Source organism: Cyprinodon tularosa, unplaced genomic scaffold, assembly GCF_016077235.1.
Source record: "Cyprinodon tularosa strain WSP-4 unplaced genomic scaffold, ASM1607723v1 ctg61, whole genome shotgun sequence".
Classification (NCBI taxonomy): Eukaryota; Metazoa; Chordata; class Actinopteri; order Cyprinodontiformes; family Cyprinodontidae; genus Cyprinodon; species Cyprinodon tularosa.
The window spans coordinates 598,856-613,560 of NW_024039352.1; the positions used below are offsets into that span (position 1 = coordinate 598,856).

Below are 14,705 nucleotides of genomic sequence, written 5' to 3' on the forward strand. Positions count from 1 at the left end.
ACCAAGCATTGTTATCATTCTTCAGTCAATTATATATAATAGACTGCCATATAACTGTCATATTAGCAAACTCAGGTCATCATTATCTTGTAGCTAAATGTAATTCTAGATTAATTGTGTGCAGAGCCAGACATTGATTTGTCATTTTTTATATCTGGTACTAATCTTTTACCAGAAACAGGTATAAATAGTGGAAGCAATAATAGTTTTTTCTAACCTAATGATTTCTTTTTTTCCCAGTGGCTGATCTAAAGCTCTTAATTGCTTTCTGTGTAAAATCATATATTATAACTGCTTTAATCCATCATATTATTACACAACTGCACACATCATCATGCCTAAATGGAGAATTTGTTTGAAAAACAATGGTTTGTTAAAGAAAACACAATGACATGTTTGAAGCTAAAACCTGGAGTAACATTATTTAAATCCCTCTGGGAATTTTGTGTTTCATATGTTATCATGCACCTGCCACACCAGTAAGCTGCTTAATGGTGGAAAACACATGAGGTCTCTTGTGATTGAAATGTTTTATTGTGAAACTCACCATCAGTCACAGTGTTGGCAGGAAGTCGACCCACTAAGGTTCGGTCTATGCACACCTGATCGAGCTGAGGTCCTTTTAGGGTGACCGTCACCAGCACCGCATTGCTCAGCATCATCTGCATACAGTATATCACATACATTTAGGGCTTTTAGGTGTTTAGGCAGCTTTTATTGATGGAAAAGAAGAATAAAATCAAAAAACTGAAATAAAATGAAACATTCATTTAATAGTGTTGGTAATAAAAAGGTTAAAACTTAGACTTTTATGAACCACAATGGATATTTTAACAAGTTGTTTTAAACACATCATGAATTTCCTTTAGTATCCTGATGCAATTAGCTTCAGATTTCATGGTCCCCTTTTTTTAACGCCACTCTGCTACGTTTACATTGCAAAAACTATATATCTTATCAAGTTTTAAAATCTAATAACATCCCAAAAAGCATTTTCTTAAATGGTTTTGGGATTGATATACTCAGCAAAAAGCTGATTCTGCTAGATTATTAATCTACCTTTGAGATGATACAACTCCAAATAAGCAGAGGTGTCCAAATTAATACTCAAGTAGAATTATAAATTATAATTTTTAAAAACACTTTTGTAGACGTTAGAGTGTCAACTTAAGCTTTTTACTCAAGTAAAAGTGTAAAACTAAGATTTTGAAAAATACGTTAAGTATAAAAGAAAAAGAAACGAAAAAAAATTTAGGGGCAGCTGCTGTAACAGCAGCACTGACCTATTAAAGGGACATTTTTCTACAATTCTGGATGATAACTTCCTTATACGTATAACCAATGGCAAAAGTGTTAAATTTAAGTTTGCATCATCTTGAAAAACTCTTTATGTATGTGGGGAACAACAAGTTGGTGCAGTGAGTTCAACCACAAAGAAATTAATTGTCTGGAGGAAACTAATTATTTTGATGATTTTTGTTTGAAATACCAACAGGCCAAAACCAAAATGAGCTTTAAAAAAAAAAAAAAAAAACAAGTCCAAAAATAATAATTCCAGTAAGGTAACTAAGTATTTGTACTTCCTTACTTGCCACCTCTCCAAATGAGTGCAATATCTGCCAGCGCAGTGAGACAATTTCACTCAGTAAAACTTCTTGTTATGAGTACTTTTATTATGGTTCCGAGAAGTGATATTTTCTTACAGCATCCGCAGATTATCACACTATTTTGAGTACAATCTGCTCCAAAGAAGATAAGTAATCAAATAGAATCTGCCGTTTTTAGCATATCAGTCTCAAAACAAGATCAAAAAGATTGCCTGGCTACATCTAAGATTGTAAAAGTTAATTACATAGACCTTGTTTGCAGTGTTGCTGCATTTTTAAATGTTCTGTGACTATTTCAAAAGTGCAAAAAACTTGCATCGCAAAAAAAGTTTAGACTCAAGACTGTTTTTATCCAAACCTTTAAAAGCTTTATTTATATGCCTGTGGTTCTCTTATTAAAAGAGATACAGTACTTTGGAAAATAACTGATAAAACTTGATGTTTTCCACATGCTTATTAGTTGGTGTTTGAATTAGGTTTAATGTGGCCAACAAACACGAATAAGAGCAAAAAACAAACAAACTAAGGAATAAAAAGAAAGATTTTTTTCCTTTTACAACTAAAGAGAGGCATGGATTTCTACTCACTGATGTTATTTCTTCCTATGTAGAATCATGTAACCAAATGCCAATAGCAATTGCATGAGCAGCCAATACAGTCTGTAGTTTAATACCAGAATTAATGCAGTTACTGTGTGAAGGTCTAAGAGGTTCATTAGAGCACATTAGGGACCAAACAGCATCATGAAAACCAGTGAAAAATATCACATAGGTGAAGTATTACAAACCCAGGAAATGTTATAAAACAACATCAGCAAGACGTGAATAAATAAAATAAAAATTGCACTTTCCTGCACATAACAAATGTTATATGTGGTGAAACATAATATTGCACGCTACATATAACCCACAGGCCCCAGAGTGAAACATAACAGGGCCTCAACAGAAGGCTTTTCAACATTGATTCCCAAAGGTCATGACCCCACTCAGGGTCCAGTATATGGCCTTCAAATCCATAACAGAAATTAAGCTAAACAATAAATATACAAACTAAAGGCTTAAAGTGTTATGGTTTTCTCCATTTGGGACTCTGAGTTTTTAGTTTTCTGTTTCTGTTCTTTGGTTTATTTTCCATTATATTCAAACAATCTTTACTTACTCTCTGTTGCCTCCTTGTGCTTGTTTCCTTTCCCATTGGCTTCCTTCTATTTAGTTCTACACACCTGCTCCTTATTTAGCTCATTAGTCCGTCCTTTGTTCTGTGCCCCTTAAATACTCCACCTCTGCAGTTACTCAGTGCTGGTTCCTTGTTGTCGTTTATTGTTTCCTCATCTCTGGTTTCCCACGTGAGTTTTCCCCTGTAGTTTTTTGGTTCTTGGTATTTTTTTTCTTTGGATTTTACCTCAGTTTATTGAATAAACCTTCAAGACTCACCTCTGCCACCTGATGTCTGCATTTGGGTCTGTAAGCAACCTCACCACCCATTGCTGACATAAAGATATAAAAGCATCACTTAAACAAAGATGTTGATGCTGTTTTTGTATTGTTTTATACCTGTAGCTAATTGATGTTGGGTTGTTTTTTTTGCTCAACCTCTAGTTTGGATCATGAGTCGACTCTAGTACCATTTTTAAAGGGTCAGAAGAGCAAAAGCTTGGGAACTTCTTTAGAAAACAGCATATTCATGTTTTATAACGGCCTAGTCAAAGTTCACAGCACCTAATTCAACTTGTTTGTAGAAAAAACTACTTAGTTTAATAATAATTTATCCAAATCAGATTTTTTCACAGGTGATGGCAGGAAGGATCTTCTGTAGTGGTCTGTGTTATAGCTGAAGCCTCTGACTGAAGACCATCCTGTCTAAGAAACATCACTCTCCATGTTGGTTATTTATTCAACAAAGGATCTAAATATGCTTAGGCAGCTTTAGAGGAAGAATATTTACATGAAAAATTGTCCTGAAGAATCTGACAGACCCTAATAGTGTGTATGAGCAAACTATGGTTGTTCAAGTTCTTGGTTTAATGGGGGCTGAATACAAATGCATGACACACATTTAAATTTTCTATCAGCAACATAAAAAAAAAAAAATACTTTTGTGCTGTTCAATCACATAAAATTCAAATAAAACTGTAAAAATCAGTGTTATGTGACAAAATATAAGATATACGAACAGATTAAGGCTGCAAATAACGATTATTTTGCAGATCAATTAATCTGTTGATTATTTTTGGATGAAATTATAAATAATCGGATAGCCAAAGACTCTTTAAAGAAGAAATTAAATCAGGTGAAACCCAAACTTTTCCACTTGATGAGTTTTTTGATAAGTTTTTTTAATCTTAAATGCAAAATGTTTGTATATATATATATTTTTTTTATCTTGGTGTAATTGCTGCTCTAAGTGGGTCGCTCTGTCAGCTACAGGCATCTTTTAGAGTCTCTAAACTCCATTTAACGATTAATCTGTTACTAAATTAGTTAACGATTATTTCAATAATCGATTAATCTTATTTTTTCATCCCAAGAACAGATATAAGAAAATATAATATAAGAACGTATAAGGTTTAAGATTATTTCTTTTGTGTAACCCCACAAAAAGGTACCAAGTAGAATAGGTTTTGTTGCATTCATTAAAATCACTGTGGCTAAAAGTTGAATATATTAAAACAAATAGAATTGATAGAAAATACACTTCATAATAAAAATAGAAAGAAAAACAGACATGTAGTCAGTTTTACCAGCTAATACGGATCTATTTAGTATGGTCTTCCTTTATGTGTTAATGTTCAGATTAAAAAACACTCTTTCTACCAGAACCTTATAGCTCACCTACATAATGAGCTAACAATGATCTTAGCAGTGATTTCACCCTATAGTCCAGCTCTTTGACCAACACGCTCCGCATTAACAGGTTGGTGTGTGTCTGCTTGAACCCAGTGGGTGTTGAGCTGGGGAAGGGTGTGTACCTGGCAGCAGTACTTGTTTCTCCATCTGGTGTGAACGCAGGTGTTGCTCTGCAACAGCTCCTGAATGGGCAAAAAGGGAGAAAAAGTGAGAGGCAGAGAGTGCAGTAGGTTGAAAAGGGACTCCGTTTGTGACAGTGGACACTTGTCCCAACAGGTGGTCACTCCTGCAGTTCCTGCTCTCAGAGGGGAGGGGGGGAGACTTGGAAACGGATGCAGGTAACCACTGTGTGAGAGTGTAAGGTCAGTCATTCCTGCAGCATTCCAGACCCAGCTGGGCTGATTGGATGGGAGGAGAGAGAGGAGGTGTGCTGGGTGTTTCTGCTTTCAGACAATGGTTACGGGTGAGAGGAGGGAGGTGGTTGGGGTTGTAGAGTGTGTGTGCATGTGTGTGTGTATAACAGCCACAGACAGGTTCCAGCAAACAAAGCTAGGTCTGTACTGACACAAGTAGGAGAAGGAGGTGAATGAGGAAGGAGTCAGGGACAGAGGTGGAAGAGAAGGAGGGAGGAGGAAGGGGGGGGTCCGCTGCCCCTCAAATATCCCGTTCGATGACAGAACCTAGCCGAAAGAGAGGTGATGAGAGAGGGGAAGGGGGAGACGAGAACAAACGGGGGGGACAGGGAGAGTGAAGGCCGAGGGAGAGCAGACAGAGAATGCCCCTATTTGTTAATCAATCAGCCGTTTCGGAAAGGGAAACCGGTAAAAATCCCCAGAGGGAGGAAGAAGCGGGATAGGGATGGTGGAGTAATGAGGTGGGGTGAGGTTACCTCCAACTCCTTCAGCGAGTCGCGCAGCTTTTCTGGTCGGCGGTTCCTGGGGGTCCACGGATAGCCTCGAGCTACGGAGGGGGGGTCAAAAACAAAAAACAAACGGGAGAGTCAAGAGATCATGAGGCTAAACATTTAAACACGGCAAAGAGAGGAATAGTCTTGAAAACAACACCCATGGGAGTCCGTGGGAACAAAACCGGAAAGAATTGAATAACCTGGGAGCAATTCATGCATTAAAACGGTGATAAAGGTGATGTGGAAAGAAAAGGTAGAGGTAGTGAAGCCAGGGGATAAAAACCCTTTAATAAATACAGATATAGCTCTTCTTTAGTTCATTAACATGCTTCTTTATTTACCAAGATAGTTAAAAAGTAAAGCTTTGCTGCTTTTCTGGTTCTTTTGAACTGATTTTTAAGTTTTATATTAGAGACAAATACAGGTTTCAGATGTTTATGTACACTTTTTAAATGATAGAGCGCTTAATTGTGAGACAGTTTGGAAACAAAGTTCTCAAATTTACCTTAAAGTATTTTTTGTTTAACCATTAATAGGACACTCAGTGAAATACTTTTAAAATCAAAATTTCAAGCCAATAGTTTTATAGGAATCAGGGACAAGAACTTATTAGCTTTGTAACATTCAAAACATATGGATATTCTTATGGCAAAAATTAAGGTCAATGTAATAAAAAGAAAAGGCAACTTGCCCGGTGATACAAAAAAAGAAGTAACAAAAGTGCTTCTATAAAAAGTCATGAAAAAGAGAGTAAAAGAAACATTTTTTTTTTTTGGTACAACATAACCTTAGACGTATGCAACTTGTTTTATTTAGAGTTCAAGGTCTGAAGACTGTGACCATAGAAGAAGGCTGATTTGATGTCTGGCTAAACATGTTTGTGTTCCTAAAGCTGTCAGATTAAAATATTCATTCTGCTGTTGACTGGCAAGTTGTATTTCAAATCTTCAGATGTTTGTTATGCGAACACTGTAACACAGGTCCTCTGAAAAAGAACAAGCCACCAGCATCACAGATCCTCCTCTGTACTTGAAGTTCTTTTCGCAACAAACCCAGCTGGACGGTTTGCTGCCTCTGTTCTGTTGTCAAAAAAAAAGAAGAAAAAAAAAAGGTCTGATTTTATTTTTATTTTTTTAACGCTCTCATCATCTGATTATTATGCTACTGCAAGAAAAGGTGGATGCAGTTTTAGACTTTCAAAATACCTTTACCTTTGTCACTTCTGGTTTGATTCTGAATTTGGGTATCTGCAGATTCCAATACTTTTTCTAGACCTAAGCTCTATTTACTTTATTGTTATCAAAATTACAGCAGATATTTTAAAGAGCTGTCATTAGCTCTTCTCTACAAGCAAGTATATGCATGAATGCACACAAGTATCCAAAAAACAACCTTATATATAAGGTAATAAAAACACAAATCATGTTAAAATTCATTACTGAGAAAAATATTTAAATGTTAAAGTTGAAATTTGCCATATTTAAAAAATAAAAATATGTTCACAGAATCTCTGTATTAAGTTTACTGAGAAAAGTGAATAATATAAATAATATCTGTAATGCATTTTTGGGAGGCCCCCAATATATACATATTTACGTCTGATCATGATGCCAAAGTTGTCAAGAATGAATTCTTGAATACCAATAGGAACATTAGGTTGAATTCAGTTGAGTCGGAGCCCAGGTGTCTCCCGGTCCTAGCAGCTCCATGACAGAGCTCAGAAATGACCATCTTTTTAGATTTAAATAAAAAAAAGAAGGAAAATGAGGATGAGCTTTGATTAAACTGTTGAGGTAACAAAGAGATTTAGAAGACAGACAGAGGTTGCTGCTTTTCTTTTGAACAGGTGATTAAATGTTGGCGGTCATGGCAACAATTTGGCAAATTGTACAGAACAAAACTGAACTGAAAAAGTTAAATTATCACCTTTAAATCAACAACAGGTGTTTATAGAGGGGTAAACTTATCTGCTGGAATGAGATTACAACTTAAATTCCTTATAGAAGTACAATGAATAGATCAGCCACTATGGACAGGAACATTTTTGCTGACACGGATTCTCACTTTTACTTCAATATTGGGACCGATATGGATACTAATCAGTGCATCTGTAATGTGGTGTTATGAATCACAGCTGCATATTCAAAGTAGCTATGTCGGTCATTTTATTAGGATTATAAATATGAAAGAGGAAAAAAGATTAATTTAACTGATAATTCTAACAAAATTAATGATCCCTAAATAATAAAATCTAGAATAATTAATACGTTATTCAAGAGTAAACATGGCAAAAACTGGTTGATGAGAAATTACTGAGTAGTAATTCAATTTACTTTTCCTCCATGCAAATATAAGGAATTAAACATGATCGTAGTGAATATAAGATACTATTTTCAAATGTTCATTTCTTTTATTAAAGGAAAACATCTCTCCAAAGCAGCTTGCTTCTATATAGTAATCAACCAAATCATTTTAATAAAGTAAGTTTATAACACCCCTCACAACCTGGCCTAAAAATGTCCAAACATGTAAATCAAGAAATCACTTTAGAAAAAAATCTAACTCTCTGACAAAATGAATCCAGCTCAAATAAACAACAAAAAACACGCACAGCTGACCAGAAAAATACAAAGGATGTTTCACAGTTGCTAAATAATATTTTGATATTTTCCATTTTTGGTCGACATTAGCATTTTTTTGTGTGTTGGATTGGCATCCGTTCGCAGATTCATTGGAGCATTCAGCAGCCAGGCCTTTTGATCAAGTAAACAACTTCCTCCATTTTCTATCTATTGTTCATATTTAGTTTGATATGTTAATTTTGTTTAAATTAAAACTTGTGCCATTTTTATTATAAAATAATATAAATGGCACAAGAATAATAAATTAGTAGTAGCCTACATATCATCAACTTTAAAAAAAAAAACAGTATCTGCTTTTCTCTGGTGTTTATCTCTTCTTCATACGAGGAACATGACACCAATGGTGAAACAAGGTGGTGGTAGTGTAATGGTGAGGGGCTGATTAAATGAAACGTCTAATTATCCTTCAGCTCAAACTTAATCCCACAAAAAAAAAAAAAAAAATCAGCCTCTGATGGGCTGAAATCAACCAGCATCAGATCAGCCTAGTCAAAGTCAAATGGAGATTCTGTGGCGCCACCTTAAACAGAGAGCTCAGACTGAAAACTCCTCCACTGTTGTTGAATTAAACCATGTTTTTGTAGGAATAGTGGAGCCAAATCTCTGATAGAGATTTTAAAGCCTCCATTCCAGTTATCTGAGGCACTTCATAGCAGCAGTGATCCAGAACGGCACAGTTTAGAGGTTAAGGACGGCACTAATCAAATATTCAGAGGATTGACTCTCCCCACATATGTCAATAAATCCAATAAATCATCTCTTGAAAACCATTTTTTCTATTTACTTAGCTTCTACTGGTTTGATTCAACATTTAGTTTGATGATCTTGAACATTTATGTGATTTTCAAACAAGCTGGAACAGGAAAAATCTATTAAGATGAAAAGAGTCAATTAGAGAAACTGCTGCTTTGTTAATTTCAGTTTTGATTGGTTAAGAATGTCACTGAGACTCGGATAGAAGAATGCAAAGGCTGCAGCCAATTTCATTTTGAGTTTGTAACCCAAGTGCTGCCCTTTCATTTAATTTCCAAGCCCTCTATTCCCCACCGATCCCATCTCTGGAGGTTCAACACACAGAAGGAAGCATATAGAAAAAAACAACCCTGTTAATTGAATTTGAGCAGCAGCCTCTGTCAATGCACATCCAAAAATAAGTAAATGAAAATCAGGAGGAAAGGAAGCGTTGCTGCTGCAATCAGGCTCTTATCTGTTTATTTTACAGTCTCTCATTTCATCTTTACAGAAACGAATGATTAGGGAGGAGAGTGCTCTATTTAGAATGAGTTGGACGTAAACAGATGCATGCAAATGAGGGTGTGGAGGATGGGGGGGCAGGAGAGAGGAGAGGGAGGTGAGGGCAGGAGGAAGAGTGTTTGTGTTCTGATAACGCTGTTTGTATTTTACAACTGGGTGAGGAGCAGAGACGGGAGAGAAGAGCACGCAGAGGACGACTGCCGACTGGTCACTCCATCAGAGCCCATGCATATGTGGTTAAACGGTTCATTTTTGATTCACTGCTTTGTAAACTTACCCTCACAGAAGTGGAGTTTCTCATTGTAGTAGTGATGCTCCAAGGGATTGGCTGGAGGAGGAAGACAGAGGCCACATTAGCTGATTGGATACTACTTTTCTTTACGGTGCAGCTAAATAAAAACAGAAGGCTAAGATGTGGCTCCAACAAGCCCCTCAGTTTTAACGGGGGACAACGCTGGCAAAGTGGAAGCCCTGGTCTGGCTGCCCCGAGCGTGAAAGTGGACAGCCTGGTGGCCGGCCTCTCTGGCAGGCAGGGACACCTCCAGGATTAGTAGTATTAATCAGATAAGGGGGTGAAGGGCCAGACAGGCCCAGACATGGGCACCTGCTCTGGGGCTGGATGAACAGGGGGGGTGGAGGGGCACTGGCAGCTGGGGACCCCCCCAGAGCAGCTCTAATGATCCTAGGTCTCCCTCTAGTGGAGGTCAGTGAACAGGATAAGCACTGTGACCACTGACAGGATGCTGCTTTATGTTTGGCTCAAAGCTGAAGCTTAGAATAAGATCTACATGTTGCCTCCTCAGCTTCTCCTTCTGCTGCTTGGTTCTATAAAGGGAAATTATCCAGAACAAAATATGTCATTAAATTCACATTAAGATTTAACTAGACTCCAAAAAGAAGGTCCTGTTAGAAAGTGGATTCTGTTGATGACACAATCCACTTTCTAACCAGGAAATTAAGGTAATTAGTTCACTGTAATGCTATGTTTGATATGTAAAAAAAAAAAAAATGAAATCGGTGCATCTCTATCTATTACATAAAAAGCAATCCAAAGGAGAAAGATTGAATCCCACAATTAAAACATATAGTCCTATAATGCTATGTTTTATTAATTTATAAGAGAATACAGTTTTATTTTATCTAACTGTGTAAGATTGAGTGATAAACTAAGATTCGTGTAAAAACCTGTTGCAAAAGTCAATATGTTAATCTTCTAAACTGTTTTAAGTATTTTTATCCAATAAAAACAAACATCAGGACAAAATAAAATCAAAGATTTCCAGCACCTGTAAACCTAAACATTTAGTAACAAGTGATTTTCTCCCTTATATTGGCTTGAACAGTCCGGCCATGTAAACAAATCTTTTGTTTCATTTAATAGAGTCAGCTGTCATTAAAATGCAACCTCTCAGTAAGTTAGCGCTAAAAGTGAAATCAGCTCCAAATACCTTGATTATAACTAAAACGCTGCTGTATGACGGTTATGATGATTCTGGGTTGGGATTTTGCCTCCCTGGTCTGCTTCTCCTCCCTCCTCCTTCACTATGATATCGAGCTACACTTTAGTAATCCTCCAAATGAAAGGATTTGGGAGGAAAAGCACCGTCCTTCCACTGAGGAGTGGAATGAAAAGAGAAGGCAGCCTCTAGGATGAGGCCTGTGACGAGGATGGGGGACTAACTGCATGCAGTGTGAAAAAAATCCCTAAAGAATAATTAATGAAAAAAAGAGAAAGAAATTAATGAAAGACTGGAGGGACAATGCAGAGTCGGGGAATCAATCAATATCTCCAGATAATATGAAATATATAAGAACTATACATTATGTGTGTGTATATATATATATATATATATATATATACATACAGAAGGAAAATGAAAATACATATATAAATAAAGTCTATATAAAGACTAGAAAGTTTCTATTTTGCTTTAACACTACTAATACATTTACTCAGCTTTATTAGAAAAATGACACAAAAAAAAACGAACAAATCCCTTTAACCTGTTTTCTACAGTCAGGACAGTAAAAAATTGAACAAACGGTTAATAAACAAAACTTGTTATTTGGTTCAGGTTTTTGTAAAATTCACATGAGGACTACTCGATAAATATCTATGAATATTTATTAAATAAACTGAAAAATTACTCCTAAAGAGGCATCCCCATTACAGTGTTACTTTTATTTTGTCCTTTCAGGACCTCTGAATTAAATCAGAAGCAACGGGAAGAGGCAAAGCAATCAAGGTCTATGGAAGCAGTATTTATTAAGATACCTACACAGTATAATAAGGCATCCATATTGGGTTCTGTCCTGGTATTCAGCCACATTTTGTCCCATTAGAAATACTAATTAAAATGTGTTTTATTGGGATTGATGTAATCAACTAACACAAAGGAGCATATGAATAATAAAAATCATGAGCATCATAGACTATTTTTCCAAGCCTCGGAATTAGAAATAAGCTGGGATTATTATTGGCTGTGCAAAAATGGGCAAAAAATCTGGCCTGGAGATTAACTAAAATCACTATAGGGTGCGGTGCGATCACCAACATGATTTATTTGAGATTTTATATGACAGTCTTAACATAAAGTACTGCATTAAAGGATCTATGTTTTTGATCTTTCTGTATTAATAAAATCTGAAAAGTTTGTCAGGCATTTGTAGGAAGCCCTTTCAACTCGGACATCCCAACATAAAGATAATCCTGAACAAACACAGTCTTCAGTTTTTCAGTCTAATCTCACTTCAGTAAAAATAGAAAGTGTATAGCAGCCCAGAGTAACTGCAGGAGCTGCATAGATGCTCAGCTCAGGTGGGAGATTGACCGGGGGTATTTACTGAATAACAGTAAATAATCATGAACGGAAAGCTTTCTAATCTTGCTTGTCTTAAAAAAAAAGATTTCAGAAAAAGAATAATCACTCGAAACGTCTGCTGGAGAGAGATTTTTCTAGTTCTTACATTTATTTTACTTTTTCTTGTAGCCATCGTTCTTTTATTTGGAAAAACAGAACAGTTAAGAAGCTAAAGTCTCCAATAAAGTATTAAAACATTTTTAGAAAGATTACAATAAAAGGCGGAAGCACACAGTGGAAGTTACAAAGGCAACTAGATCCTTATAAACTAGAATATCGCTAAAGAGTTAACCTTCAATAACGACATTCAAAAAGATAAACTCTTTTTATTTAATGAGTGATTCTTTACACCAACTGTGATATTTTAGGTTTTTATTTCTTTAAACTTGAAGATTATGGCTTTAAGCTAAAGAAAAATCTCCTAATTATTTTTATTAAACATATATTTAACATAAGACCAATAAAAAGGATTTTAAACGCAACTAGAACAAATGGATGCAGATGTAGGAGACCATCAGCTGCTCAGGAAGCCATTTTTCTTCCTCACCACCAGGGTGACAGAAGCAGATTTTAGTACCATAGGACTTGTAGGGGGGGAATCTCCATAGAGCTTGTCAGAAGAATAAAGCATTAAGCTCTCTAAAATATTGTAGGTGATTTCTGTGAGCCCTTTTTTTTTTTTTACCACACTTTATCCTTCCACCTAACTTTCTATTTACAAGTGCAGAGACAGCAATCTTAACACCCACAGCTCCATTAGCTTCATCTTTTAGTGGCTTATGCTCTTTGAGGAACTTGTCACTGGCCATATGTAGGCATTAATCAAAGATTCATTTTGATTTTTCATTATTTGAATGCCACAATCATCACAATTAACAGTAAATACATGCTGATAATACTTTACCGTGCTCATAGAGACTCCATATAATGACAAAGTTACACTTGAATGACTAACTGGAAAAAAAACACCCAATTTTCTTCTTTATAATAAGTTTCCAAGGTGTGGCATTTGGACAGAAACACACAAGGGATGCCGCTCAGTGTAAATATGACTTATTTTCTAAATGTATCATTTATTTAGCAAGGAGAAAAAAAAGATATAGAGCATGTTTCTGCTGCAGTGCTGCAGGGTGACGATCTTAGCGCTTCCTGATTACAAGAAAAACCTCCAGGCCTCGAAGTAAAATGAGGCTGGACCGCATGGGGCTTCTTGCTACGAGATCTAGGAGAAAGTCAACAGTTTAGTTTTCCTATCGCCGTATGTCAGGACCCCAGGGTCAACAGGAACACAGGGAGTGTAAAAGATAGAACCGCAGAGACCTTATAATCTGTGTGTGTGGTATGTGCATGTGTATATAAGGTTTTAGGGTGTAAATCCTACACACTAATAGCCTTTGTGTGTACATGTGTATGTGTGGTTAGGGGCTGTAAGACTCTGAATCGTGCTCGACCAATAATCTGGGTGTCAGCAGGCAGCGCAAAGCTCTTCTTTATATATAGGGAAATCACATGCATTCCAAAAACAAGACACATGCAACTTATCTGGAACGCAAACACACATCCAATATAAACACTATTTACCTGGCTCTCCTTTATCGTAGTACTGATAGGTGCCAATATCTGTATCTGAGGGAGGAGAGAGAGAGAGATGAGCATCTCGCTGTCAGGGAAAAGCAGACGACAGATCAGCAATTTCGCACCGTGGGATAAACAATCGCTATCAGCCAGTGGCCTGTCCTGTCTGGTAGCACCACGGCTTAGATAAGACCCAATATGGAAAGTGGGAAGGGAGGGGTTCAAGACAGGATGGCGGGACATGCATACAGGGCTAATAATAAAGACAGGAGAGGGCCTTAACCCGTCCCACCTGAGGGAGAAATCTGATGTTTAGAAGTAGATGCAACTCCAGAGACACATGACCAACGTATGTGAGGCATGCAGCAATTCACAAACACACATATGGTAGATATGGACACGTAACGCAGACAAACTGCTGAGCCGAAGCATTTTTCTGAGTGTTATTCCTGCAGGCCCACGAAACCATAAGCAGACGGTCTTAGATTTGCACGACGCATCGTTTCTTTATCGCTCGCCCCACTGCTGCTGCCTCTGCTGCTCCTGAGGCAGGGTCATGCTAATACAACAGGAGAGCTGAAGAGACGCACACAGGGATGCTATACTCCCTCTCATACAACTTACTTTTATTTCTTCAGAAGATCTGCGACAGGAAAGAGCTAACTCAAGGCCCACGCCCACTTTTTCTTTTTATAACATTTTTCTATTCTCTTTGGCAAATGTCAAGCTTTAGTCCTCAACGGCCAATGTCCTCATTATTTTAGATATTTTCCTACTTTAGCACACCTCGATTTAATAATGAGGGTCATTAGCAGGCATCTGTGGAACCAGACTGAATTCTAAGGAGACAGATCCCCAGCAGCAATCCCACCCCCCCACTTTTAAGTCTGCAAAATACCTGTAATCAATACAAACCAATTTCAAATTTAACATAAATTCACAAAAAATACACAACTGTAGATGAAAGGCTTGTAAAATATATTTAAAAAAAAAAACAAGAATCAGCTGCCCTC

At 36.8% G+C, this 14,705-nt stretch overlaps 1 protein-coding gene across 2 annotated transcripts in view; it reads right to left on the reverse strand.

Annotated features, from left to right (window-relative positions):
- LOC119798097 (WD repeat containing planar cell polarity effector) overlaps positions 1-14,705 on the reverse strand; it is a 124,692-nt gene that overhangs the window by 66,579 nt on the left and 43,408 nt on the right. The window contains exons 3-7 of one of the 2 annotated variants that reach the window (XM_038307441.1): positions 13,699-13,743; positions 9,534-9,584; positions 5,343-5,413; positions 4,576-4,635; positions 548-662 (exon numbers count right to left, since the gene is read on the reverse strand). In XM_038307441.1, the coding sequence (XP_038163369.1) occupies positions 548-662; positions 4,576-4,635; positions 5,343-5,413; positions 9,534-9,584; positions 13,699-13,743 (342 nt within the window). The remainder of the gene's footprint in view (positions 1-547; positions 663-4,575; positions 4,636-5,342; positions 5,414-9,533; positions 9,585-13,698; positions 13,744-14,705) is intronic. The other variant, XM_038307442.1, reaches the window with a different exon arrangement.